We start from the raw sequence: 27,090 nt of genomic DNA, 5'->3' as shown, positions 1-27,090 counted from the left end.
AGAGTGGGTTCATCTTCTTCTATCTTTCCAACCATTGTCTGTTGGAAAGACAACATGGATAGATCCATGACTAAGTCCAGTTCAATAACAGTCTGCCGAATCTGTTCAACGTTGCCTGTGTATCGTTGCTGCGGCTCTTGACCATCCTTCTATTGACACCAGCTCTGGTTTCATCCACAGTGTTGTAGGTTTCTGATTTCACCCCATTTCTCTAAGAATTGGCACAATTAAATCCGCTCACTCCTCCACCAGTCACACAATGCTATATTGAACAATTCTCACAAGAGTAATAAAAAAAATGACATTGACATTTACAATCCAGTTAGGAAAGACAGAACTAAACCAACAATATGGCAAGATCAGCTGTCCTCTGGGACTGTGTCACTTCAGTTGAGAGGCAATATTTTAAAGGACCAAACATTTTGATGGGTAAAATGCATTGGAATGACCTTTCTGGAGCTATGTATAGGGGCGTTATCATAGTTTAATGGTGGGGTGTCACTATAGTTGTTTCTATTCTGGTTCTGCATGCATTATTGATTTTGTAAATGGCCTTGTGTCAGACCAGGACTCATTGCACTTCATTAGCTTCTGTAATGCTATAAACCACAAGCATCAAATGAGTCATCTGATTACAGTGGATCATGGGAGATAATATTTACATGTTTAAGTCATATAGCAGATGCTCTTATCCAGTGTGACTTACAGGAGAAATTAGGGTTAAGCTCCTTGCTCAAGAGCACATCAGCATATTTTTCACTGAGTCGGCTCTGGGATTCTAAACGGCGACCTTTCGGTTACTGGCCCAACGCTCTTAACTGCTAGGCTACCTGCCCCCCTATCTGCCAAATATCTAAGCATTATATAAAAATGGTCAAAATTACAAATGGTATTGGATGAGGATCAGGTTGGCCAGAAATTAGACTATTTATAAAATAACCAATCAAATTATTTCTCCCATAATCTATAGAAGTGCACTATTTCAATCATCAATTCATCATCTATGCCAATAGGGACAATCTGTTAATCAGCGTTCCCTTCTTCATCATTCTACCTTTCATTTCTCCTTCACAAAACTATGGCTCGCCCAATGCGGGTTTTCTCCATCCCTCCATTCTGTCCCTCTAATCAGTCTCCCACTCTCAGACCTGGGTCTCCAGGCCGCTGAGTTTGGGGGTCAGGATGCGAGGAGTGACCCCGGAATTGAGGTCCCTCTCAAACTCCAGTAGCTGACCCATGAAGTTGAGGTTAGGAGACACCACAGGACGACGGCCCCGCACGTACTTGTAGGCATCTGTCATGGTCATCAGGGTGTGCTTCATCAGGTAGGCGATGACGATGGTTGCCGAGCGGGACACGCCTGCTTGACAGTGAACCAACACTCCACGCCCACTCTGGTGAGCCTCCTCTGTGAATAAAAAGAGGTGGCTATCAGATCGCTGAAATTCATCAACTACACAGCTTTTTCTGGATCTAACTCTCCAGTTCTCCCATCTTCCCGTTTGATCCATTTATAGCTCCCTAACTGTCTCCCCAGTCAAAAACGTTGAAATAGGAGATCGAGATCAAAGGAAAAACTTAACATATGAATCATCATGATCCTTACCTTATCTCACTGCTAAAATACTTAAAGTGTCAAAGATTCTAAGCTCAGAGAGAAAAAGACTGAAAGACAAGAACGGGGATAGAGAGTGCCGTAGAACATGAAAGTAAATATTGTTCAACTCACCAATGAACTCAAACACCTCTTCAAAGTATTGACGCAGGTTCTGCTTGCTGTTGTCGGTAGCCGGCAGCCGTTTGTAGTGTATCAGGCTGGAGCCGAGGTGGTAGAGGGGCAGGTGTGTGGTGACGTTGACCACGTAGCCGATGTTGAGACGCAGCAGTAGGTCCAGGTCTTGGGCGTCCCTCTCGTTGCCCAGGAAAAGGAAGGGCAGGATGGGGCTGACCACCGCATTCTCCACGTCAGGGGTCATCCCACTCTCATCTGACAGGGAAGCCGGAAGCGAGGAGGAGAGCGGCAAAGTGAGGTGCACTGGGATAGGAGAGGACAACACAACACAGTGAGAGATTGCTGTTAGAAAGGACAATTGTATTTGATTTGGATCACTGGCTGACATGCATTCACCCTGAAGCATACCAACATAGATCAAGCATTGGAGCCAGAAAGAGTTATGAAGAGATGTGTGAATGAAGGAGAGACAATGAAAGTGTACAATTTATCTAATTTATAGTTCTTGTTTGAGCATGAGTATCATTGGCGTTCACTTTACACACGCAGAGCAAAGAAGTATGCAGCTCTGAGGAATTGCTCAAATGCTTACATCATTTCATACATATTCTCCTAACAGGAAGAGGGAAAGGTACAGACATGAAAAGATGTCTGAAACTACTCTCTTCATTCTATACTGTATGTCATCAACACATCCTGCACTCACTTAATGGAGTGGGAGGAGGCTGGAGTTAACTATTAAGAATAGAGAATACATTATAGCTTTTTGGGTCTTCATCATTTAAATGAGAACAGCTCAATCTCCCACTGACAGGGTTCAGCGTCAGTGACACCATTTCCCTTAGGAAAAAATAACATTAATTCAGCTATTCTAATCTCCCCCTCTTATCAGCGCTCTTCTCCATTTCTCTCTTCTCTGTCTCTTTTTTCTCCAGAGCCTAGGCTATAATTAACAGTCATTATCCCCGGGTTCCTCTTAAATCACCAACATGTTAGAACACCGTAACATATAAATAGAGATAGGCAGGGAAAGGCAGGGGATTTAAAAGAAAGGGAAGCAGGGAAAAGGTAGAAGAAAGAGACAGTAATGAGAATAGGAGGAAAGAGATTTACTGAAACAAATGGTAATTTCTGCAGTCAGACATGAAAGCTGGTTTATCCATTGGGGATTTTTTTTACTGAAACTATCTAAGTGTCCATAACTTTCAACAGTCCAAAACCATCAGAAGTACACAATATGTACAAAAGTGTGTGGACACCCCTTCAAATTAGTGTATTCAGCTATTTCAGCCAGACCCATTGCTGACAGGTGTATTCAATTGAGCACACAGCCATGCAATCTCCATAGACAAACATTGGCAGTAGAATGGCCTTACTGAATAGCTCAGTGACTTTCAACGTGGCACTGTCATAGGATGCCACCTTTCCAACAAGTCAGTTCGTCAGATTTCTGCCTTGCTAGAGCTGCCCTGGTCAACTGCAAGTGCTGTTATTGTGAAGTGGAAACGTCTAGGAGCAACAACAACTGAGCTGCGAAGTGGTAGGCCACACAAGCTCACAGAATGGGACCGCCGAGTGCTGAAGCACGTAGTGCGTAAAAATCGTCTGTCCTCGGTTGCAACACTCACTACCGAGTTCCAAACTGCCTTTGGAAGCAACGTCAGTACAATAACTGTACACCGGGGGCTTCATAAAATGGGTTTCCATGGCTGAGCAGCCGCATACAAGCCGAAGATCACCATACGCAATGCCAACCGTCCGCTGGAGTGGTGTAAAGCTCGCCACCATTGGACTCTGGAGCAGTGGAAATGCGTTCGCTGGAGTGATGAATCATGCTTCACCATCTGGCAGTCTGACAGACAAATCTGGGTTTGGTGGATGCCAGGAGAACGCTACCTGCCCCAATGCATAGGACCAACTAGAAGGAATAATGGTCTGGGGATGTTTTTCATGGTTCGGGCTCGACCCCTTAGGGAAATATTAACTCAACAGCATACAATCACATTCTAGACGATTCTGTGCTTCCAACTTTATGGCAACAGATTGGGGAAGGTCCTTTCCTGTTTCAGCATGACAATCCCCCCCATGCACAAAGTGAGATCCATACAGAAATGGTATATCGAGATCGATGTGGAAGAACTTGACTGGCCTGCACAGAGCCCTGACCTCAACCCCATCGAACACCTTTGAGATGAATTGGAACGCCGACTGCAAGTCAGGCCTAATTGCCCAACATCAGTGCCCGATCTCACAAATGCTCTTGTGGCTGAATGGAAGCAAGTCCCCGCAGCAATGTTCCAACATCTAGTGGAAAGTCTTCCCAGAAGAGTGGAGGCTATTATACCAACAAAGGGGGGGACCAAATCATTCCATGATTTTGGAATGAGATGTTTGACGAGCAGGTGTCCACATACTTTTGGTCATGTAGTATAAACTAAAAGACTGAAACAAAAAAAGTGTGTATGACATCCTTACCTCTGCCGTTCTCCTCGTCCTGCTCTCTGTTGACTGACTTTAGTACCAGGTGGAGGGACGGGGCGGAGGGGAGGGAATGTCGTCCCTCTGCATCTCTATGTCTTGGTTTGGGTTTGAGGAGAGTGCTGGGAACTGACGGTGCTGTTGAGAAGGAAGAAGGGGATTGGGGAGAGGGGGAGCGGGGGGAGGGGGTGCGAGGGTATGCCATATCGTCTTCCTGCCCCATGCCATCCACCATCCCTGTCTCCCCACCTTTCTTCCAGAGCCTCTTCAGCGAGTCCCGGCCTGGATCTCGCCCAGGCCCAGACCCAGACCCAATGAAATCCAGAACGGCCATCTTGCCCTGCTGAAGCCGGCGGCGGCCAGCGTGGTCTGTTATCTGATTCCGGGTGAACTCCAAAAGGTTCTTACAGTCCAGGATAACAGGGCTGGTTCCGTTGCTGCTGTTCTGATTCTGACCGGCACATGTCTTCCCCATTCCCATCCCCATCCCGGCACAGCTCTGGTGGTTCTGTTGAGTTTTAGACCTGGTCATCTTCTTCGCCAGCTCCTCGGGCCAGATTGTGCGCACACTGTAATCATCGTCATCGGCGGGGAATACCCCCATGGGGTGCCCTGACACTATACCCCTCCCCATCCCGGGGGGCTTTCTGCCCCGGTGGGGGTTGAAGGTCACCACTATGGGGTCGCTGCTACAATAACTGCAGGTAGAGCTGCCGCCCTGACTGGCTTTGGGGTTGCAGCCACTCACACAACTCTGTAAGGCTCGCAGCGGGGCTGAGGAGGATAGTGGGGTACAGGGCAGGCATCCCCCCACCAGTTTTTTTCGGAATGCAGCAGGACTCTCAAAGGCGCCAGCCTCCCCGGAGCAGGAGGCACATCGCAGGGGTCTGAGCAAGCCCGTCCGGCAGTCCGACACAGTGCTGTTGGAGGATGAGGTGTTGGTGGTGGAGGCTGTGGACAAACATCCCCCCAGAGTTCTTAAACCCATTGCTGAGCCCCCTCTGTGGTTCACCCCTCCAACCCCGTGGCCGTGGGCGCAGGAAAAAGAAGAAGACGGATTCCCCCCACCCCCCTGACAGCCAGCAGAACGTCCCCTGGCCCCCCTGCAGCGGACCAGCTTCCAGCAGCCACAGCTGAAGGGATGGGAGAAGTCGATGGTACAGGTGTGGTCTGGGCTGGGGAAAACTCCACGGGAGGAACAGGGGGAGAGGGGTAGGCCGTGGAGGATCTGAGGGCGATGGTCCCTGCCACGGGATGGATGGGGCTGGTTGAGGGGTTGCTGGAACGAGGTAGAAGCACAGGGCTGGTGGGAGGGAGGGGAAGCAGGGTAATGGGAGTTTAGGACGGAGGCATGGGGAACAGGAACAGAGTTGTGGTGGCGGGGCACGCTGTGGGCGTTGGGGTTTTCATGGACAGGTCCCAGTTTGGAATTCTCTTTGTTACCCACGCAGGGCACCTCCCGGGCACCTCTGGGGGGGAAGCTGGCAGAGCAGGCTTTGGAAGCTGCGTCCTGCGCCTTCTCTCTTCTGGACTTGGACTGCTGTCTCTGGGCTGGGACAAATTCTAGAACCCCTCCTGGGGACACAGCCAGATGATTCTGATGGTGACTGCCTAGTGAGGCCTTGATCTGGTTCTGTGGGTGGTTTTGGAGTTGCTGCACTGCTCCTCCAGGCTTCCCTGATGTTCCCCCAGCTTTTCTCTCCCCGTATCCGGGATCCAAGCACAACGAGACCCTTTTTTTGCCCACCTTCACACTCCCACTGCGACCTAAAGTGTTGCTGTGCCCTTGTCCTTTTGTTCCTTTGTTCACGGATAACTTGATGTCGATGGTGTGTGTGTGTTGGTGGGGTCTAGGGCTAAGAGTCACGGTCCCGTTGCTGTGACAGTGGCTAGCGGTGTGTCTGACACCCTCTGACACGATGGCCTTGTTGCCCTTGGTTTTCTGCAGATGGGATGAAGATCTGCTTTTGCATTCCAAAGACAGTGAATTCGGGGAGGGAGGATTAGGGTGGGACTGAGGAGGGTGGGGATGAGAAGGGCGGGAGAGAGGTTTGTTGCTGAGTGCTGTTATATGGGAGTGAGGCTGTGGTGTGGTCTGTGGGGAGGGCCCACGTAGGGCCAAGTTTTTAGGGCGCTGAATAACCACTATGCGCTCGCCAATAGGGAGTGGAGGCATCTGGGTCTACACAAAGCTGCGTGTGTGAGAGAGAGGGAGAAAGAAACAGAGAAACAATGTTAAGATTGTACTATCAAATTAAGGTCACAGATTTTTTAAATGACTTTTGGTATCACAGTGTTGGGGAGTAGTAAACTACATGTAATTCAACTAGTAATTGAACTACATTTTACAGTAGCTTGGTGGTATTAAACTAAATTGAAATCTTGGTAGTGTTTTCAGTAGTTCGTTACTTTTTTTGCCATGTAGCGATGTAACAAATTAGTGGAACTACACTACTTTTTTTGCAAAAAGAAAAGAAAATATGGGTGAAGTAGGCAAGAATTTACTTTCTTTTTCAGCATCAAACCAGCCTAATTCTCCTGAAACATAGTTTTTGTTTTTAATAGGCTAAATTGCACATTCTGTTAACATTTTAGTAATCTGTTCTGCAATTTGTAGTCTATGACATTTCAGAATTAGATATGATCATTTATCACAAAGTAGTTTCGATATAGTGAACTACTTTTTCAAAGTAACCTTAGTTCAGTAAACTATACATAGGTTTCTTAAGGGTAGCTGTAGTGTAGCTGAACTTCTTCCAGTGTGAAGGAATTGGTATCTTGAAATTATATCTTGAAACTATATTTTCAGAGTAGCTTCCACAACACTGTGGTTTCATCATCAACATCATCAGATTTTTTGAATTCGGAGACATATTTACATCACATCGGTCCTACACCAGAGTAATGACCAGTGAAATAACCATGTAACTACCTCACAACAGACTAGGTATGGAGTTATGGACACTTTTGCTTGAAAAAAACAACACTTTGGGAAATACTATTAAACAGTCTGTGTATACATACCTAGTACACAAGATATTTACATGTGTTATTTACGCAATAAGGCCAGAGGGGGTGTGGTATGTGGCCAATATACCAAGACACAACGTGGAGTGCCTGGATACAGCCCTTAGCCGTGGTATATTGGCCAAATATAACAAACCTCTGAGGTACCTTATTGCTATTATAAACTGGTTACCAACATAATTAGAGCAGTAAAAATAACTGTTTTGTCATACCCGTGGTATACGCTCTGATATACCACGGCTGTCAGCCAAGCAGCATTCAGGGCTGGAACCACCCAGTTTATAACCCTGTATAGATAATGCATAATAAAGCCTATTAATTTAAATTGTTGCAGAGTTCGAATTCAAGAAGAACACACACATGACTGTTACTTGACTTCTGCTGCCGACCACCGTGATGAACACCCAGAAGAATATGTGAAGCATATTTCTGTTAGTCACCGTTAGATTGGAAAAAATATACAGCAAAAACACACAGGAAGGAAATCAAAACAAAAAGACCAAAATACAGCCTTTCTGATTTTGCCAAAACATGGCAGACACAACTGTTCCATTATTTTTTTTAATTTTTTTTCCCCCCTTCAGTTTATTTTAGTTAATACTTTCTTAACACTTATTTTTCTTAAAACTGCATTGTTGGTTAAGGGCTTGTACGTAAGCATTTCACTGTAAGGTCTACACCTGTCGTATTTGTATTTGTATGTATTATGCATCCCCATTAGCTGCTACCAAAGCAGAAGCTACTCTTCCTGGGGTACAGCAAAATTAAGGCAGTTTACACAATTTTAAAACATTACATTACATTCACAGATTTCACAACACACTGTGTGCCCTCAGGCCCCTACTCCACCACTACCACATATCTACAGTACTAAATCCATGTGTATGTATAGTGCGTATGTTATCGTGTGTGTGTGTGTGTGTGTGTGTGTGTGTGTGTGTGTGTGTGTGTGTGTGTGTGTGTGTGTGTGTGTGTGTGTGTGTGTGTGTGTGTGTGTGTGTGTGTGTGTGTGTGTGTGTGTGTGTGTCTGTGCCAATGTTTGTGTTGCTTCACAATCCCCGCTGTTCCATAACGTATTTTTTGAATCTGTTTTTTAAATGTAATTTTACTGCTTGCGTCAGTATTCGGTGCATGTGACAAATAACATTTGATTTGATTTGATTTATTTGATTTGTTTTAAGAACATTTTGGTGAAATGTTTTGGTGAAATTTAAGTTAGGTCAAGAGAATGGTGGGAGACATGGAGTAGAACCAAATGTCTCCCTGTTAGAAAAGGCCCTTTGCCATAGCACAGCAAACTAGAGAGCCAGCTGTAACTGCCTGAGGCACTGACTGACCATCGATGTACGTAACCTATAAATAAGCACTTCGTCATGAAATACTTGAATAAAGACTGGAGGAGAGAGGGAATTCTGGGCAAAGCTTTAGATATTGTATTATTTTCATTGTCATTTTTTTCTACCCTTTAAATAAAAACATGGGGTCAATTGATGCCTAATTCTAATTTGTAGTAACGACTTTGCTTTTGTCATCTACTAACCCTTATTTACTATGAAAAAAGCCATTAATTATTTTTTTTGCATTAAAGAAGATTCTCTGGGACAGGGCAATGGAGAGAGAGAGAGAGAGAGAGAGGGAGGGAGGGAGGGAGGGAGGGAGGGAGGGAGGGAGGGAGAGAGAGAGAGAGAGAGAGAGAGAGAGAGAGAGAGAGAGAGAGAGAGAGAGAGAGAGAGAGAGAGAGACAGAGAGAAGAAAAGAATACAGAGGGAGAGCTTGGGAGAGAAATAGAGAGATGGGAGGACAGAGATATAAAGAGACAGAATATGATGTGACAGGGTAGACTACAGACTAGAGGGGAGGAAGAAACATGTCAAAAAGGCACTGAGGACGTATTCACACCCACGCAACACGCACACCAACCCATAGACAAAGCACACCATGCTTGCATTTCCACATGCATACATCAACGCACAGAGCTTGGTGATGGTATCCTCATCTTTTTTCCTTTTTCAGCCTTGGCTTTGTAGCCTGTGGTTGAGGGGGTGGGGGTTACATTGACCCAGTTTTGTCATGGTGGAAGTCAACATCACTCTGATCACACATTGTAAACACCTCATCAGCACATACAGTGTGTTCCGAAATTATATTCATCCTTGATAAAGATGAGCAGACTGTTTAAAATAAATAATTCAAATATACTAATACAATTGCTCAGAGAAACAGATTTTGTTTAACATGTAATACTTTTTTTCTCAAAAAAGTTGGGGTCAAAATTACTGACACCCCTGTTTTCAATAGCTCACCCTGCAAGCATAATGGCACTGAGACTTTTTCTCAAATGTTTGATGAGTTGGAGAACACATTTGGAAGGATCGTAGACCATTCCTCAATACAGAATACTTCCAGATCCTTGATATCATTCATCTGCTGTTTTTGTTGTTTTTATGTAATTTTTATGTAATTTCAATTAAATTACGTTCAACCAATGTGGAATAGATGTTGAATTGACGTCTGTGCCCAGTGGGTGGGGCCTCATTTATCAACCGTTTCTTACTAAATTCTGCTGTACGTGGAGATTCTAGGATTTGCGTGCGCCACAAATTATTGGGATTTATCAAACTGTGGATGGAACATATACGCATGTTTTCATTGATAAATCAGGGCAATATTATATTTGTGCAGTCGTGAATGAGTGCTAAAACCCCGCCTGGAAAACGCCCTCCATTAATATTTTATGGTAACAAAAACACCCTCATTTGCTGTATGGTTTGGAGATGTTGGAACTGGGCCATGACAGCTCCTAAAAGAAAGCGCAATGGAACATTTTATAACATTTCTGTAGATGTGTGGGCAGAACTCTGCAGTGACTTTTCTAAACTAAAAATGCATGCTGCCTAATGAGTGACAAACACTGGTCGTGCATTGTGAAAGATTGCTTGTCCTTTCGAACAAATTAAAAGTAAATGCTACAGCCCACACTTCTATGCAAAAGACAAACTGATGTTCAATATTTTGTTTATCAATACATGATTTTGCTTCTATCTCCTTCCTTGATATAGGCTCTGAAATGAAATAGGCTAGCCTATGATGTTGCGCTCTATCGCACAGCAATACTGTAGCCTATCCATACTGTCACATACTGTCAAAGCTACTTAATTTCGAGCATGCTTGGCAATTGAATGAGCGATTGATAAATGGTAGCCTACAATTTGTTGTGTAGCATGAATAATTTAAACCAGTTCTGTCAGAAAAGGAGAGACATGTCCCACTGGGCAAAAAACTGGTTTAATCAATGTTGTTTCCACGTCATTTCAATGTCAATTCAATGTGATGACATTGACTCAATGTGGAAAACTGATTGGGTTTCCAAAAAGTCATCAACGTAAGGGAATTTTGTATTTTTTTCACCAAACTTTTAACTTAAATCCATTGATATGGTAAAATGTTTAGTTGATTTCACGTTGAATTCACGTTAGTTGATAACTCAACCAAATGAGTTGAACTGACATCTGTGCCCAGTGGGGTCCTGTAATATGATTATGATTTAGGCTTATAATAAAAGCATCCAACACCTCCCATTTCCCCAAACAAACAATAAGCATATTTGCTTGCAATACAGTGGATCAACCTTCTAGAAGTTGTGCGCATGCATAGTTTGACATTTGTGAAAATACGCACACTTTCCCGTCAAGTTCGAAATGGATAAATACCAACCTTTGCGAGAAAACTGGTGCATGCAAGGTTTAGAGTATTTTTGTTGTGCGCACGCACCTTTGATGAATGAGGCCCCTGGAGTTTGCCAAACAGCATTGGCACTGATGCTTTGATCAGATCACATTAAAATATAGCGCTTTGGCCATGCACACACCAGTGGTGGGTTTGGTGTTGAAATGGGAATGGATGAGTAGAGTAGTAGGTTATTTTGCTTTCACTGGTCCTGGGGCCCTTGTTAAGGTCAAATTAACTTTACCCAATACCAGAATATTTTAGCCTAAAACCTGGTTGCCTCTGCCAGGAGGCTGAAACTTGGCTGCAAGTGGATCTTCCAGAAAGACAATAACCCCAAGCACACATCAAAATCAACAAAGAAATAGTTAATTGACCACAAAATCAACATTTTGCATTAGCCATTTCAGACTCCGGACTTGAAAACCATTGAAAACCTGTGGTTAGAATGAGAAGACAGTCCATAAGCGCAGATGAAGAAGGATATCAAATATCTGGATGGATTCTGGATGGAGGAATGGTCTAAAATCCCTTCAAATGTGTTCTGCAACACATTTTCTAAAAGGTATCAGTGTCGTATTCTTGCAAGGTGAAGTATTGAAAGGCATTGAGACCATGTCTGTGCCTCGACCTAGGTTGGGCAAAACTAAACATGGCGGTGTTCGCCTTAGCAATCTCACTAGGATAAAGACCTCCTCTATTCCTGCCATTATTGAAAGAGATCGTGATACCTCATGTAACAGTATAACTTTAGTACGTCCCCTCGCCCCGACCTCGGGCGCGAACCAGGGACCCTCTGCACACATCGACAACAGTCACCCACGAAGCGTCGTTACCCATCGCTCCACAAAAGCCACGGCCCTTGCAGAGCAAGGTGCAACCCTACTTCAGGTCTCAGAGCAAGTGACGTAACTGATTGAAACGCTAGTAGCGCGTACCCGCTAACTAGCTAGCCATTTCACATCCGTTACACTCACCCCCCTTTCAACCTCCTCCTTTTTCCGCAGCAACCAGTGATCCGGGTCAACAGCATCAATGTAACAGTATAACTTTAAACCGTCCCCTCGCCCCGACCCGGGCGCGAACCAGGGACCCCCTGCACACATCGACAACAGTCACCCACGAAGCGTCGTTACCCATCGCTCCACAAAAGCCACGGCCCTTGCAGAGCAAGGTGCAACCCTACTTCAGGTCTCAGAGCAAGTGACGTAACTGATTGAAACGCTAGTAGCGCGTACCCGCTAACTAGCTAGCCATTTCACATCCGTTACACTCACATCTCAAAATAGGGCTACTTAATGTTAGATCCCTCACTTCAAAGGCAGTTATAGTCAATGAACTAATCACTGATCATAATCTTGATGTGATTGGCCTGACTGAAACATGGCTTAAGTCTGATGAATTTACTGTGTTAAATGAGGCCTCACCTCCTGGTTACACTAGTGACCATATCCCCCGTGCATCCCGCAAAGGCGGAGGTGTTGCTAACATTTACGATAGCAAATTTCAATTTCCCCCCAAAAAAGACGTTTTCTTCTTTTGAGCTTCTAGTCATGAAATCTATGCAGCCTACTCAATCACTTTTTATAGCTACTTTTTACAGGCCTCCTGGGCCATATACAGCGTTCCTCACTGAGTTCCCTGAATTCCTATCGGACCTTATAGTCATAGCAGATAATATTCTAATTTTTGGTGATTTTAATATTGACATGGAAAAGTCCACAGACCCACTCCAAAGGGCTTTCGGAGCCATCATCGACTCAGTGGGTTTTGTCCAACATGTCTCTGGACCTACTCACTGTCACAGTCATACTCTGGACCTAGTTTTGTCCCATGGAATAAATGTTGTAGATCTTAATGTTTTTCCTCATAATCCTGGACTATCGGACCACCATTTTATTACGTTTGCAATCGCAACAAATAATCTGCTCAGACCCCAACCAAGGAGCATCAAACGTCGTGCTATAAACACAAAGATTCCTTGATGTCCTTCCAGACTCCCTCTGCCTACCCAAGGACGTCAGAGGACAAAAATCAGTTAACCACCTAACTGAGGAACTCAATTTAACCTTGCGCAATACCCTAGATGCAGTTGCACCCCTAAAAACTAAAAACATTTGTCATAAGAAACTAGCTCCCTGGTATACAGAAAATACCCGAGCTCTGAAGCAAGCTTCCAGAAAATTGGAACGGAAATGGCGCCACACCAAACTGGAAGTCTTCCGACTAGCTTGGAAAGACAGTACCGTGCAGTATCGAAGATCCCTCACTGCTGCTCGATCATCCTATTTTTCCAACTTAATTGAGGAAAATAAGAACAATCCAAAATGTATTTTTGATACTGTCGCAAAGCTAACTAAAAAGCAGCATTCCCCAAGTGAGGACTGCTTTCACTTCAGCAGTGATACATTCATGAACTTCTTTGAGGAAAAGATCATGATCATTAGAAAGCAAATTACGGACTCCTCTTTAAATCTGCGTATTCCTCCAAAGCTCAGCTGTCCTGAGTCTGCACAACTCTGCCAGGACCTAGGATCAAGAGAGACACTCAAGTGTTTTAGTACTATATCTCTTGACACAATGATGAAAATAATCATGGCCTCTAAACCTTCAAGCTGCATACTGGACCCTATTCCAACTAAACTACTGAAAGAGCTGCTTCCTGTGCTTGGCCCTCCTATGTTGAACATAATAAACGGCTCCTTATCCACCGGATGTGTACCAAACTCACTAAAAGTGGCAGTAATAAAGCCTCTCTTGAAAAAGCCAAACCTTGACCCAGAAAATATAAAAAACTATCGGCCTATATCGAATCTACCATTCCTCTCAACATTTTTAGAAAAAGCTGTTGCGCAGCAACTCACTGCCTTCCTGAAGACAAACAATGTATACGAAATGCTTCAGTCTGGTTTTAGACCCCATCATAGCACTGAGACTGCACTTGTGAAGGTGGTAAATTACCTTTTAATGGCGTCAGACCGAGGCTCTGCATCTGTCCTCGTGCTCCTAGACCTTAGTGCTGCCTTTGATACCATCGATCACCACATTCTTTTGGAGAGATTGGAAACCCAAATTGGTCTACACGGACAAGTTCTGGCCTGGCTTAGATCTTATCTGTCGGACAGATATCAGTTTGTCTCTGTGAATGGTTTGTCCTCTGACAAATCAACTGTACATTTCGGTGTTCCTCAAGGTTCCGTTTTAGGACCACTATTGTTTTCACTATATATTTTACCTCTTGGGGATGTCATTCGAAAACATAATGTTAACTTTCACTGCTATGCGGATGACACACAGCTGTACATTTCAATGAAACAATGGTGAAGCCCCAAAATTGCCCTCGCTAGAAGCCTGTGTTTCAGACATAAGGAAGTGGATGGCTGCAAACTTTCTACTTTTAAACTCGGACAAAACAGAGATGCTTGTTCTAGGTCCCAAGAAACAAAGAGATCTTCTGTTGAATCTGACAATTAATCTTGATGGTTGTAAAGTCGTCTCAAATAAAACTGTGAAGGACCTCGGTGTTACTCTGGACCCTGATCTCTCTTTTGACGAACATATCAAGACTGTTTCAAGGACAGCTTTTTTCCATCTACGTAAAATTGCAAAAATCAGAAACTTTCTGTCCAAAAATGATGCAGAAAAATTAATCCATGCTTTTGTTACTTCTAGGTTGGACTACTGCAATGCTCTACTTTCCGGCTACCCGGATAAAGCACTAAATAAACTTCAGTTAGTGCTAAATACGGCTGCTAGAATCCTGACTAGAACCCCCAAAAATTGATCATATTACTCCAGTGCTAGCCTCCCTACACTGGCTTCCTGTTAAGGCAAGGGCTGATTTCAAGGTGTTACTGCTAACCTACAAAGCATTACATGGGCTTGCTCCTACCTATCTTTCTGATTTGGTCCTGCCGTACATACCTACACGTACGCTACGGTCACAAGACGCAGGCCTCCTAATTGTCCCTAGAATTTCTAAGCAAACAGCTGGAGGCAGGGCTTTCTCCTATAGAGCTCCCTTTTTATGGAATGGTCTGCCTACCCATGTGAGAGACGCAGACTCGGTCTCAACTTTTAAGTCTTTACTGAAGACTCATCTCTTCAGTGGGTCATATGATTGAGTGTAGTCTGGCCCAGGAGTGTGAAGGTGAACGGAAAGGCTCTGGAGCAACGAACCGCCCTTGCTGTCTCTGCCTGGCCGGTTCCCCTCTCTCCACTGGAATTCTCTGCCTCTAACCCTATTACAGGGGCTGAGTCACTGGCTTACTGGTGCTCTTTCATGTCGTCCCTAGGAGGGGTTGAGTCAACCCACTTGAGTGGGTTGAGTCACTGACGTGATCTTCCTGTCTGGGTTGGCGCCCCCCCTTGGGCTGTGCCGTGGCGGAGATCTTTGTGGGCTATACTCGGCCTTGTCTCAGGATGGTAAGTTGGTGGTTGAAGATATCCCTCTAGTGGTGTGGGGGCTGTGCTTTGGCAAAGTGGGTGGGGTTATATCCTTCCTGTTTGGCCCTGTCCGGGGGTATCATCGGATGGGGCCACAGTGTCTCCTGACCCCTCCTGTCCCAGCCTCCAATATTTATGCTGCAGTAGTTTATGTGTTGGGGGCTAGGGTCAGTTTGTTATATCTGGAGTACTTCTCCTGTTTTATCCGGTGTCCTGTGTGAATTTAAGTATGCTCTCTCTAATTCTCTCTTTCTCTCTTTCTTTCTCTCTCTCGGAGGACCTGAGCCCTAGGACCATGCCTCAGGACTACCTGGCATGATGACTCCTTGCTGTCCCCAGTCCACCTGGCCGTGCTGCTGCTCCAGTTTCAACTGTTCTGCCTGCGGCTATGGAACCCTGACCTGTTCACCGGACGTGCTACCTGTCCCAGACCTGCTGTTTTCAACTCTCTAGAGACAGCAGGAGCGGTAGAGATACTCTGAATGATCGGCTATGAAAAGCCAACTGACATTTACTCCTGAGGTGCTGACCTGTTGCACCCTCGACAACCACTGTGATTATTATTATTTGACCCTGCTGGTCATCTATGAACATTTGAACATCTTGGCCATGTTCTGTTATAATCTCCACCCGGCACAGCCAGAAGAGGACTGGCCACCCCCCATAGCCTGGTTTCTCTCTAGGTTTCTTCCTAGGTTTTGGCCTTTCTAGGGAGTTTTTCCTAGCCACCGTGCTTCTACACCTGCATTGCTTGCTGTTTGGGGTTTTAAGCTGGGTTTCTGTACAGCACTTTGAGATATCAGCTGATGTAAGAAGGGCTATATAAATAAATTTGATTTGAATTTATAACATACAGGGGTGTCAATCATTTAGACCCCCACCGTTTTTAGATTTTTTTTTATTACTTGTAAAACTAAATCTCTTTCTCTGAGCAACTGTATTAGTAGAAAATAATATAATTTACCCATTTATTTAGCATACAATATAGCTCAGTATTTAAATTGTTTATTGTATACAGTCATTTCTGGTCATCTTTATCAAGGGTGTCAATAATTTCAGACCCCACTGTACATGAAAACAGTGTAGCAGTGTATTAATCATACTATCTAAGCACAGTCAGACCAAAAACACATATTGCAAACCTAAAAAACATACTTAAGAAAATGCTTGAAGCTATGCCTCGAGATCATTATCATCATTGTTCATCAGCCCCATTCTGACCATTATTGTCACCATATCTAAAATTGCTGCCAGTAGGTCTTCATACATTTTGGAAAAGAGGTTCTGAATTTGGAGGCTTGATAAAGGCCAAAAAAATATTGTTTTGCTACAGAATTAGAACTTAGGCTTACATAAAAATATTATGATGTGCAAAAGAAGTCCATCCTTTATACATTATGTGATTATTGTTATAATGATAGAAAGAGTGGCTAGAAAAATGTTGAAACTGTTGAAATTCTGTCCCCTCATGTCACAAAGGTGAAAGAGGTGGCCTGATGATTACTCTGACTCTGAAGTAGAGGACCATGTGAGATTCACAAGGCACTGTATGTATCTTTGGGGTCTTATTATCAATCTACTGCTGAAATTATCTGAAATTGTAAGGTTCTATTTGAAGCCTTCAGTGACCTTTCTTCATGTCTCTACACATTCACAAACATACCTACCTGTAATACTATTTATCCCGGTTTTCTGTGGACAAATAAAGGCCTGCTGCGCCTGCAAAAGAAGAGGATAATAATAATAACAACAACAGGCATGGTTGAAAGAACACTAATAAATTGACCGCTGATAACAGATGAATCCCATAAATAAGGTGGAATCATACGAGAGTGAAATTATTTCGCGCATCGTCAGACATCATTATGCTCAGGGTCCCGTCTCGGTCTCTGTGTGTCACTGGCAGGAAATAAGAAGCAGTCTCTTCTCATCTCCATGAGTGGCGTTTTACGGTTGCACTTTGATCACATATAGGCTATGCTAGAATTATTAGGCCTGGGCTATATAAAAATAACCAAGATAAGAATAAATTATAATATAGAAAACGCATATCATGTAAATAATTCATAAGAAAACCATGCAACAACAAAGAAATAGGTAAATAATAATGTGCAATAAATAATGGCTATGGCCTTATAGCTTAGTCTGCATGTCCTACAACTCCAGCATCATAGCCCGGTTTGGTAGTCCAAATTAGGCCATGGAAAATGAATCGTCATCGTCTCGTATCACTTTCACTCTCATGTTTGGTCCTGATCAATAATAGAAAGTATTTTCGCAAAGACTGCAGAGATTTAGCCAAAGACTGCCAGGCGGTTAATAAGTAATGAAGGGTGAATTTAATCCCTCTTGATTCGTAGTGTCGCGTAAAAATGGTAAGTGTCCGATGTATCAGTGAAGGGGATTCTAGTTCGAGGACGTCACTGTTCTAATTTGGATGGCATTTAAACGCACTGGCGTTTCTAATATGCATATAAATGTGTAACATATAGCCATAGTGCTGGATCATCATGTGGCAACAATAGCCTATAATAATCAGAGTGATTTAATATCAGACATGACATCTTGTTCGTCAAGCTATGCTGGCTAAAGTGTTTAAAATAAACTTACTTACGTTAGGAGTGACAATTCCGTATTATCTTCATGCTCTCCGTGTAATACAATTCCTTACGTTTTCATTGTTGTTGTCCAGACATTTGTTTGCACTGCAGGACCTATCATATTTTGCGGATCCGTGTGCGGTGCAGGTATAAGCTTACATAGAAAAATATAGGACCATCGACACTAACCATCTATTATTAATAATTTTTAAAAACATAGAAAAAGTGCTTACACCATACCAGTGTCAGTGCTTGTGCGTGTGTAAATGTGCGCTCGGATTTATGCGTGAGAGGAAGACAGAGGTTGCTGGAGGAAATGGGGGGGGGGGGGGGGGGGGTAAGGAGGTGGGGTCTGTGGTCTGTACAGTGGATGACATCATTCCAGACCAATGGCAAGTAAAATGTGATAAGGCAGCCAGCAAATTAAGCCTCGTCTTGAGCAGTGTGAAGTATAAAATGGTAGGCTCCTATGTCTTTCGACAGGGTGGGAGCTGGTGATAAAAGTGATAGGTATTCTATAAACCAGTGTTGTACTGGATGTGAAATTATGGAACAGTGAAAGCTTGAATACAAATCGATTGTTTCATTGTAGTTGTACAACTACAGAATGTTGTTTCAGCCATTGTTCAACCTCTTCACATATCCTATTGCTTACATAACCTACACATTAGGACTGTATCTATAAGGCTGCATTTACACAGGTAGCCCAATTCTGATATTTCTTTCCACTAATTGATCTTTTCACGTTAGATCTTTTTCAAAGGTGATCTGATTTGTCAAAAGACCAATTAGTGGGGAAAAAAGGTCAGAAATTGGGCTGCCTTTTTAAACGCAACCTTGCCACACATACACACACACAACAGAATGTTTATTGAATTTTTACACTGTCTCGGGAAGATATATATGTGAATAATGAAGGCTTGTAGAAGAGTGCCTTGCTTTTTTTTGGCCTGGACCCTTTCATCCAAAGAGCACAATCCCTACCACTCTCTAACATAATTTTCCCAGCCCAGAGCTTCAGAATGGCATAGGCCTAGGATAAAAGCTTGAAATGCTGTTATTTTAAACAACAACCAACAGGTGGCAGCAAAAACTAGTAAATGCCTGTGTTGGGGTTTCAAGTTGATTGGGGCCCTACCACAGAGTTTCTAAAAAAGCATATTTGGCCCTACACTTGTGTAGTTTCCGAAATGTGATTTGTTCTATTTACACATTGATTACTGGGGAGCCCAATGTCTCTTGGAGGCTAGTCTGTGTATAAATGTTAGACTTTTTTGGTGGGGCTCATATTGAGGAGGAGCCTTGATTTGATATTGGGATGCCCAAGTCCCTTCTAGCTCCACTGTTATTTAAACAATGAGCTAGGATAAACATTTGCCATAAGTGGGTTAGGGGCTGTTCTGGAGGGCTTTAATGGGACAGAAGATTCAAGGTGTTGCAGATAGAAAATGAACTGTCAGTCCCAATAGATTTTTCAGCCATGATTCCTTAGCCTGGTCCCAGATCTGATGTACGATATTTCCACTCCTTGTCATAGCTCTTGTTCACCCAAGAGGGGGGCATCTTGGGTTCTCAATTGAAGCATGGACGACAGCACGCCCAATGTATACAACAGTACCGACGCTCTGTCTACCCCTTTACAAGATCATGAGTGCTGACGTAATCTTGACTTTAAGCATCAGCTATCAGAGCAGCTTACAGATCATTGCACCTGTACATAGCCCATCTGTAAATAGCCCATCCAACTACCTCATCCCCATATAGTTATTTATTTTATTTATATATTTTTTTTGCTCCTTTGCACCCAGTATCTCTACTTGCACATTTATCTTCTGCACATCTATCACTCCAGTGTTTATTTGATAAATTGTAATTATTTCGCCATTACAGTCTATTAATTGTCTTACCTCCCTAATCTTACTTCATTTGCACACACTGTATATAGACTTCTCTATTGTGTTATTGACTGTACATTTGTTTATTCCATGTGTAACTCTGTGTTGTTGTTTGTGTCACACTGCTTTGCTTTATCTTGGCCAGGTCGCAGTTGTAAATGAGAACTTGTTCTCAACTGGCTTACCTGGTTAAATAAAGGTGAAATAAAAAAAAAATGTCATCCCTCATTATGAATAACACTGTTTATGCCTCTCCCTCTCTACCTCTCTGTGTATGAGAGAGAAATGTGTGAAAATAATTTAGAATCAAGTTTGACGACTTGTGGTGTGGGGGCTGTGCTTTGGCAAAGTGGGTGGGGTTATATCCTTCCTGTTTGGCCCTGTCCGGTGGTATCATCGGATGGGGCCACAGTGTCTCCTGACCCCTCCTGTCTCAGCTTCCAGTATTTATGCTGCAGTAGTTTATGTGTCGGGGGGCTAGGGTCAGTTTGTTATATCTGGAGTACTTTTCCTGTCTTATCCGGTGTACTGTGTGAATTTAGTATGCTCTCTCTAATTCTCTCATTCTTTCTCTCTCTCGGAGGACCTGAGCCCTAGGACCATGCCTCAGGACTACCTGGCATGATGACTCCTTGCTGTCCCCAGTCCACCTGGCCGTGCTGCTGCTCCAGTTTCAACTGTTCTGCCTGCGGCTATGGAACCCTGACCTGTTCACCGGACGTGCTACCTGTCCCAGACCTGCTGTTTTCAACTCTCTATAGAGACAGCAGGAGCGGTAGAGATACTCTTAACGATCGGCTATGAAAAGCCAACTGACATTTACTCCTGAGGTGCTGACTTGCTGCACCCTCTTTCAACTCTCTAGAGACAGCAGGAGCGGTAGAGATACTCTTAATGATCGGCTATGAAAAGCCAACTGACATTTACTCCTGAGGTGCTGACTTGCTGCACCCTCGACAACTACTGTGATTATTATTATTTGACCATGCTGGTCATTTATGAACATTTGAACATCTTGGCCATGTTCTGTTATAATCTCCACCCGGCACAGCCAGAAGAGGACTGGCCACCCCTCATAGCCTGGTTCCTCTCTAGGTTTCTTCCTAGGTTTTGGCCTTTCTAGGAAGTTTTTCCTAGCCACCGTGCTTCTACACCTGCATTGCTTGCTGTTTGGGGTTTTAGGCTGGGTTTCTGTACAGCACTTTGAGATATCAGCTGATGTACGAAGGGCTATATAAATACATTTGATTTGATTTTGACAACTTGCAATATGGTTTGGAAATCTTGGGAACTTTACGTTCTTATTATCGAGAAATAATTTTCAAAAACAAAATGTACAATTACGATACACCTTTTTAACACAATTTCCACACGGCCATACTTCCTTGTTGCGGCTTGTTTACGGAAGAGAGAGGCACCCACCTGTTCTAATTAGCATCTCCAAACACCTGTATGTGAGGGAGAGACGCCCGAAAAGTGTTGTAACGGAAAAATACTTATGGCCACAACTGTTAAAACAGTTAGTGTATATTTTGCGCTTGTAAAATTAATTTAATGTGATATGAAAGTAGAGGGCCTTTTGTTTCTTGGACCGTATCATATTTGAGAATTGATTCACGTTTAGATTGACTGTTTTGGCTCCCAGAGCCAGTTTACCTCTGAACATAACATATTGTAATGAAAAAGGCCTTGGACATTAAAGGAGTAGGTTAGCCTACCCCTACACAGTACATATTGGACTAGTTTGGCATATAACACATGGAGGAAGGGGTGGAATGTTAGCATAAACAGACTGGTTCCCAGGCTAATGTTTTCTTGTTAGTTTATTTTACTCCTCTCATTTACTTCATCCGCACTGATGTGAAAAAAATTGGGGAAAAATTGGTAAGACAATGCCTTTTTTTATACAAGTAGTGAAGGAAGTGACCGAAGAAATGACTGAGGAAACGAGGAAAGGGTTTCACTTAAGACTATTGAGATGAACCCACTACTTCTAGTGTAGAAATAGATGAACATAAAACTTGTGGCTAAATCCAACATGAAGTCAAACCAGGCATCTCTAACGTTACATCCAGACATTATAGTAGATCTGAAAGAATCATCGGATGAGTGTAAAAAATAAACTCCACCTAGCCATCTGGTAGGCACCACCATATTGCTTACACCTATCTGATCTTGCGGAAAATGTTTAGGCTAGCTATAGTATTTCATTTATTAACGCAAGATTGTTTGTTTTTAGGTGGCCAGCTGTAAAATAATCAGCGCAGACGCCGTCGAAACCTGGGCTAAGCTCCAATTCTTGTCCGCCCGAGATTCGGCGACCCAGCAGCAATCATACTCAACTTGAGCGGGGGGGACAAACTGAATCAACTTGATTACTTGTCGCTGTATCTAGCTATTTTCATCTTGAAACATGCTAGTGTAGATGGCTAGCTTCAACCTATTTCACACTTTATTAGCAATGCTAAAGACGGACGGACGGACGACCTAGAAAGCTAACATTAGTTGCTAGCTGGTCAGGAAAAACACAGGACGTTGCGCTGGTTGTTTTGCTCGTTAAACTCGCGGATTCTTACCTGTGCAGTGAAGAGTAACTAGCCTACGCTAGCTAACATCAGCAAGCTGCATTGTCAACTATTATGATGTTTTCATTCTCATTACAGCTGAGATTTGACTGTTTATTATAGTTCATGCTATGTAACTAGCGTTTGACTTTCCTTGATCCAAAGAGGACGTTCGGGCTGTTGCTATATATCGGCGTAGCCGAAGAAGTTTGCTAATCACCGGACTAGATTTTACCGTATAACGTACTTGTAGGAACAAACCTCGCTTTGGGTAACGCTTTAACGTTAACTAACAGAGCTCTATAACTTGACAGCTCATCGTACCCACTGCACAGCTCAGTGTTATTGGCGAAGCACTTTTGTACATCCAGAGAGTGGAATAGGCGCACCAATGTAACGTTAACTTAGCTAGGTACTGTAGCTAGCTTGTGAATGCAGGGATAACGTTACTTTATTCAGATACGTGTGAATCGAGAACTTTGCTTTTTAACTCTACTTACATATTATTGATAGGTAGCTATTTTTTTTTTACTGACGATTAGCTACTTCAGCTAGTATGTTAGCTAGCTAGTTAGCTAGCTAGAACTTTAGCTTGCTAACTAGCTAGCTAGTTTACGCCTTCGACACGTAGCTAGCTAGCCGCTAGACAAGGGTACTTATGAGAAACGTTTTGATAAGCTAGCTAGCTAACGTTAGCTAAAGAAACAAGATAGCTCCCAAAAACAAACAGAGGACAGATGAACATCGAGTTTTGAGATTCTGTAAAGTTGTTACCCCCCCGGAAATTTAAGATGTCAACCCGGACAGTAACCAGGACGACATTATTAACAATTGAACATTCTTCAAACCAGGTAAGCCAACTGCAGAAGCTAGATGGCAGCTAATGTAATGGCGGTAGGCCAGTTCAGAGATCCAGCTAGCCAATTTATCCAACCGTAGCCAGAAATACTATAGCCAACTTATTCTTCTTCGATGGGGTTTAACGGCGGTTGGCATCCAAACTATAGCCAACCTAAACCACAAAAAAACACATTTATTTTTCCTAGGCCCCAGCTATCTAACGTTATATTTATAGGTAGCTAATTACACATTGTAGTTATGTGGATAGGAGGTCATGCAGTAGAATCTAAGGCTTTTTATAACTAGATAGCTAACTATGATCAGAGCCCTCTAACTTTTAGGCATGTAACTTGGAGGGCTAGGACAAATTGTAACCATAGACACATTTTAGTTGCTGTAAGTTTTATGGAATTGGATAACACAGCTCAGTAGGAAATGCCAATGCTTTTCAAACTCACTTTTCCTTGTCTTCTTCAAATCTTGTCATTTTGTCAACAGGAGCTAAGCTGATGTAATCTCTAACATTTAATAGATGTTATCTCGAATCGTAATGCTCTATTGCCCACATTGTTTGACTGTCTTCAACAGATCATCCACTGTCAGTACACAGTTGTAGGCCCAACTAGCTATTGCCACTTGTATGATGGGCATTCCATCATACAAATTGTCTGACGGCATTCTAAATATACTTTAGTAGGAATAGCTCACATCAGGTGTAAGTAGAGGACACCGGACTTCAGCGCATTTGAGGAGCCACTCAGTCCGGAACACATTTGCTTGCAGTGATGACTGGTTCTCTAGTGAGATTAGTGTTTTAGTCATTAATGAAATTCTGACAATTGTCTGTACAAATCACAAATTGCTGAATACTTATACATGGGTAGCAGAGATGCTGACGCATCCCATAATGGTCATTGTGGTGAAAATTCCCTAACTTGCACAGGCTACTAATTCCAAGGTTTTGTTAGCCACTGAATTTGTCTGAAGCAAGGAGTTGGCGAGGTTTAGCCATGCCCTGCCCAGCTTGTTTGACTACAGACTGCTGTTGATCTGGGCCCAGCTGGCGAATCTATGTTCTTCCTACCCCAGTTTCTCGGTTAGTTCAAACCAGCATTTCCAGTTGAGCTGGGTGTGTAGGAGTTGTGTGGAGGCCGAGGGGAGTGCTCCTTTTCTTCATTTTGTCCGTATTAGCATTATTTGTATGCACACGTTTCCCTGTGTGTTTCTCATTCTGGATATGTCATTATCATGTTCATGATTGATCATCAATGAAAGATGAAGAGAATAGTTCTCCATTTGGTTGTAGGTTCTATTCAATAGGCCTATCTGGTTTATGTAACAGTGTCTTTGTTTTTACCAGCCATTCCCCTAGTGATCTTGGTTTCTCTCTGGTCTTTGTCATGTCCTAACCACACTGTCATATACTTGTAGGTATTAATAGCTCACATAGGAGGGGGTGGGATGGTGTTGGATGAGGGTGGTGGGCTGATTTTTAAAAGCTTGTCAACACTGTTCCAGCTTTGTTTGAAATGTAGATTCGGTTTCTTGTCTGAAAGGATTCATCAGTATTTCTTTTATTTCTCAGCTTTGTAGCTTGTGCTGTTTTCTGAGGAAAAAGTTGACAGGTTTTTAGTTAAGTAGCTAAGTATATTTACATTTAGTATTCCTTGTTAAAGGGATACTTTTGGGATTTTGGCAATGAAGCCCTTTATCTACTTCCCCACAGTCAGATCAACTTATGGATACAATTTATATGTCTCTGCATCCAGTATAAAGGAAGTCAGAGGTAGTTTTGTGAGCCAATGCTAACTAGCATTAGCGCAATGACTGGAAGTCTATGTTATCTACTAGCATGCTAGCAGTTACCATACATTTTCAGTAATTGCACTAACGCTAGTTAGCATCATTCTTTAAAACAGCACGCAGAGACATACAAATGGTATCCACAAGTTCATTTGACTCTTGGGATGTAGATTAAAGGGCTTCATTGCCAAACTCCTGAAGTATCCCTTTTAATGTATTGTCCTAGAATTTACAAAACCAGAGCCCCAGTGGGTAGAAAATGAACATTTCTCTCCCCCATAGTTCCACTATGCCATGTGTTTTGATTTCAGGATGTTTTTACTGTCATGTTTTTGAGTTAAATGCTTCTGACAGAAGTGTACAGTAGTAGAGTATGGAGAGGAAGAGGTGACTGGAGGGAGAGCTCAGTTGGTGTCTATTTGTGGTTCTTGCTGCCTCTACCCTGACTGGAAATAGCCATGGTGTGATATTAATACCCAGATAAATGACAAGCTGGCTCACACACCTCCTTTATTTACCAGTTCTTCTCCCTCTCCCTGCCAGTCTTACTTTGTTTACCCTCTCTTCTTCTTTCTTGTAGCAGGCAAGAAATAGTTTTCCTTTTGAAGGGTAGCATAACATTTGCTAAAACAATTCAGAATTTAAACCAGGATACAGCGTGGACACCCACTTTATAATTATCTAGTAGGCTTATTTAAAAAAAAATAGAAATGAAATGTTCACTTGTTTAGGCCTCTATTTGTATTGTCGCATACACCGGATAGTTGCTGTGAAATGTGTTAAAGAACTAGGGTTCCTGATGCTCTAAAAGTGTGTTTGTGTGCTTGTTTCACTGTGCATTGCTCAGTCTGAATTGAATGCTTTGCTCTGAGTATTTTGACGAGAGTGAGAGACGTGAGGGGACAGCCAGACTGAAGTGAGTGTGTTTCTGTGTATATGAGAAGGTTGGGGAGGCAGAGTAAGGGATAGGTTTTAAGTAACTGTCTGGTGTTTACAGATTTTTTTGTGTGGAAATATGACCTATAATAATTACAATATGAGCTAAATAGTTTTCATTCCAAAAAATGGTAAGTGGGCCAAGCATGTTAAACAGCTTTTCTGTGTTTGAATGGTATGGGTGTACACCAAAAACAGGATGGTGTGGGCATATACTGGTCATAAAAAATATTAATGCGAGTATACTGTTGATTGGCCAGCTCATCCTCCTCAGGAGGATTACATCATCCGCTGAGGAAAGCAAGTATTTTTGAAACAGTCTGTTTGAGGTTTGGTTCTTGAAGTGTTTTTTTTTCTTTCCAATTTTATGATTTGGACACATACAAGTATAGGATGAGTCAACATTATTTGGGTACTTTAGGCAGTAGGTTGCCATGGAAACACTACCACAGCACAACTACTTTGTCAGAGAAGCGCTATTCCATCTGATCTTAGCAACACTAAAGCATTTTTTCAACCTCATAGCAAACTTGCGAATTTCTCCAACTAATTTTATGTTCTCAATTGTTGAATGTAATGAAGTGTAAAAGAACATGAGTGCAGTTGTGGCAACAGGCCACGTTTTAGAGGATCAAATTTTATTTGTCATTTGCCGAATACAACAGGTATTCACCTTACCGTGAAGTGCTTACTTACAAGCTCTTAGGCAACAATACATAATATTTTTAATTAAGAAAATATTTGGTAATAAACCAAAGTAATAAGAAAAGTAACACAATAAAATAATAACGGGGCTATATACAGGTGGTACCGGTACCAAGTCAATGTGCAGGTGTACAGGTTAGTCAAGGTAGGTAGGGTTAAAGGTGACTGCATAGACATAGATAATAAACAGTGAGTAGCAGGGCGTAAAAAGTTTAATTTTGTATTGACGCTTTGCCTGTTTGATGGTTCGTCGGAGGGCATGGTGGGATTTCTTATAAGTGTCCGGATTACTGTCCCACTCCTTGAAAGCAGCAGCTCTAGCCTTTAGCTCTGTGCGG

At 42.9% G+C, this 27,090-nt stretch overlaps 1 protein-coding gene across 12 annotated transcripts in view; it reads left to right on the top strand.

Moving 5' to 3' along the window:
* The first annotated feature begins 22,148 nt into the window (after positions 1-22,148).
* The window catches only part of LOC120021349 (serine/threonine-protein kinase MARK2-like), a 31,159-nt gene continuing 26,217 nt past the window's right edge, over positions 22,149-27,090 (top strand). For 3 of the 12 annotated variants that reach the window (XM_038965071.1, XM_038965066.1, XM_038965061.1), the window contains exon 1: positions 22,150-23,319. In XM_038965071.1, coding sequence (XP_038820999.1) covers positions 23,260-23,319 — 60 coding nt within the window. In that variant the 5' untranslated portion in view covers positions 22,150-23,259. Of the gene's footprint in view, positions 23,320-27,090 lie in introns of all 12 variants that reach the window. The other 9 variants (XM_038965063.1, XM_038965062.1, XM_038965067.1 and 6 more) reach the window with 4 other exon arrangements.

This window comes from Salvelinus namaycush, chromosome 26 (genome assembly GCF_016432855.1).
Source record: "Salvelinus namaycush isolate Seneca chromosome 26, SaNama_1.0, whole genome shotgun sequence".
NCBI lineage: Eukaryota > Metazoa > Chordata > Actinopteri > Salmoniformes > Salmonidae > Salvelinus > Salvelinus namaycush.
Note: the sequence above shows the minus strand (reverse complement) of the source record. Positions and strands in the feature narration are given on the sequence as shown.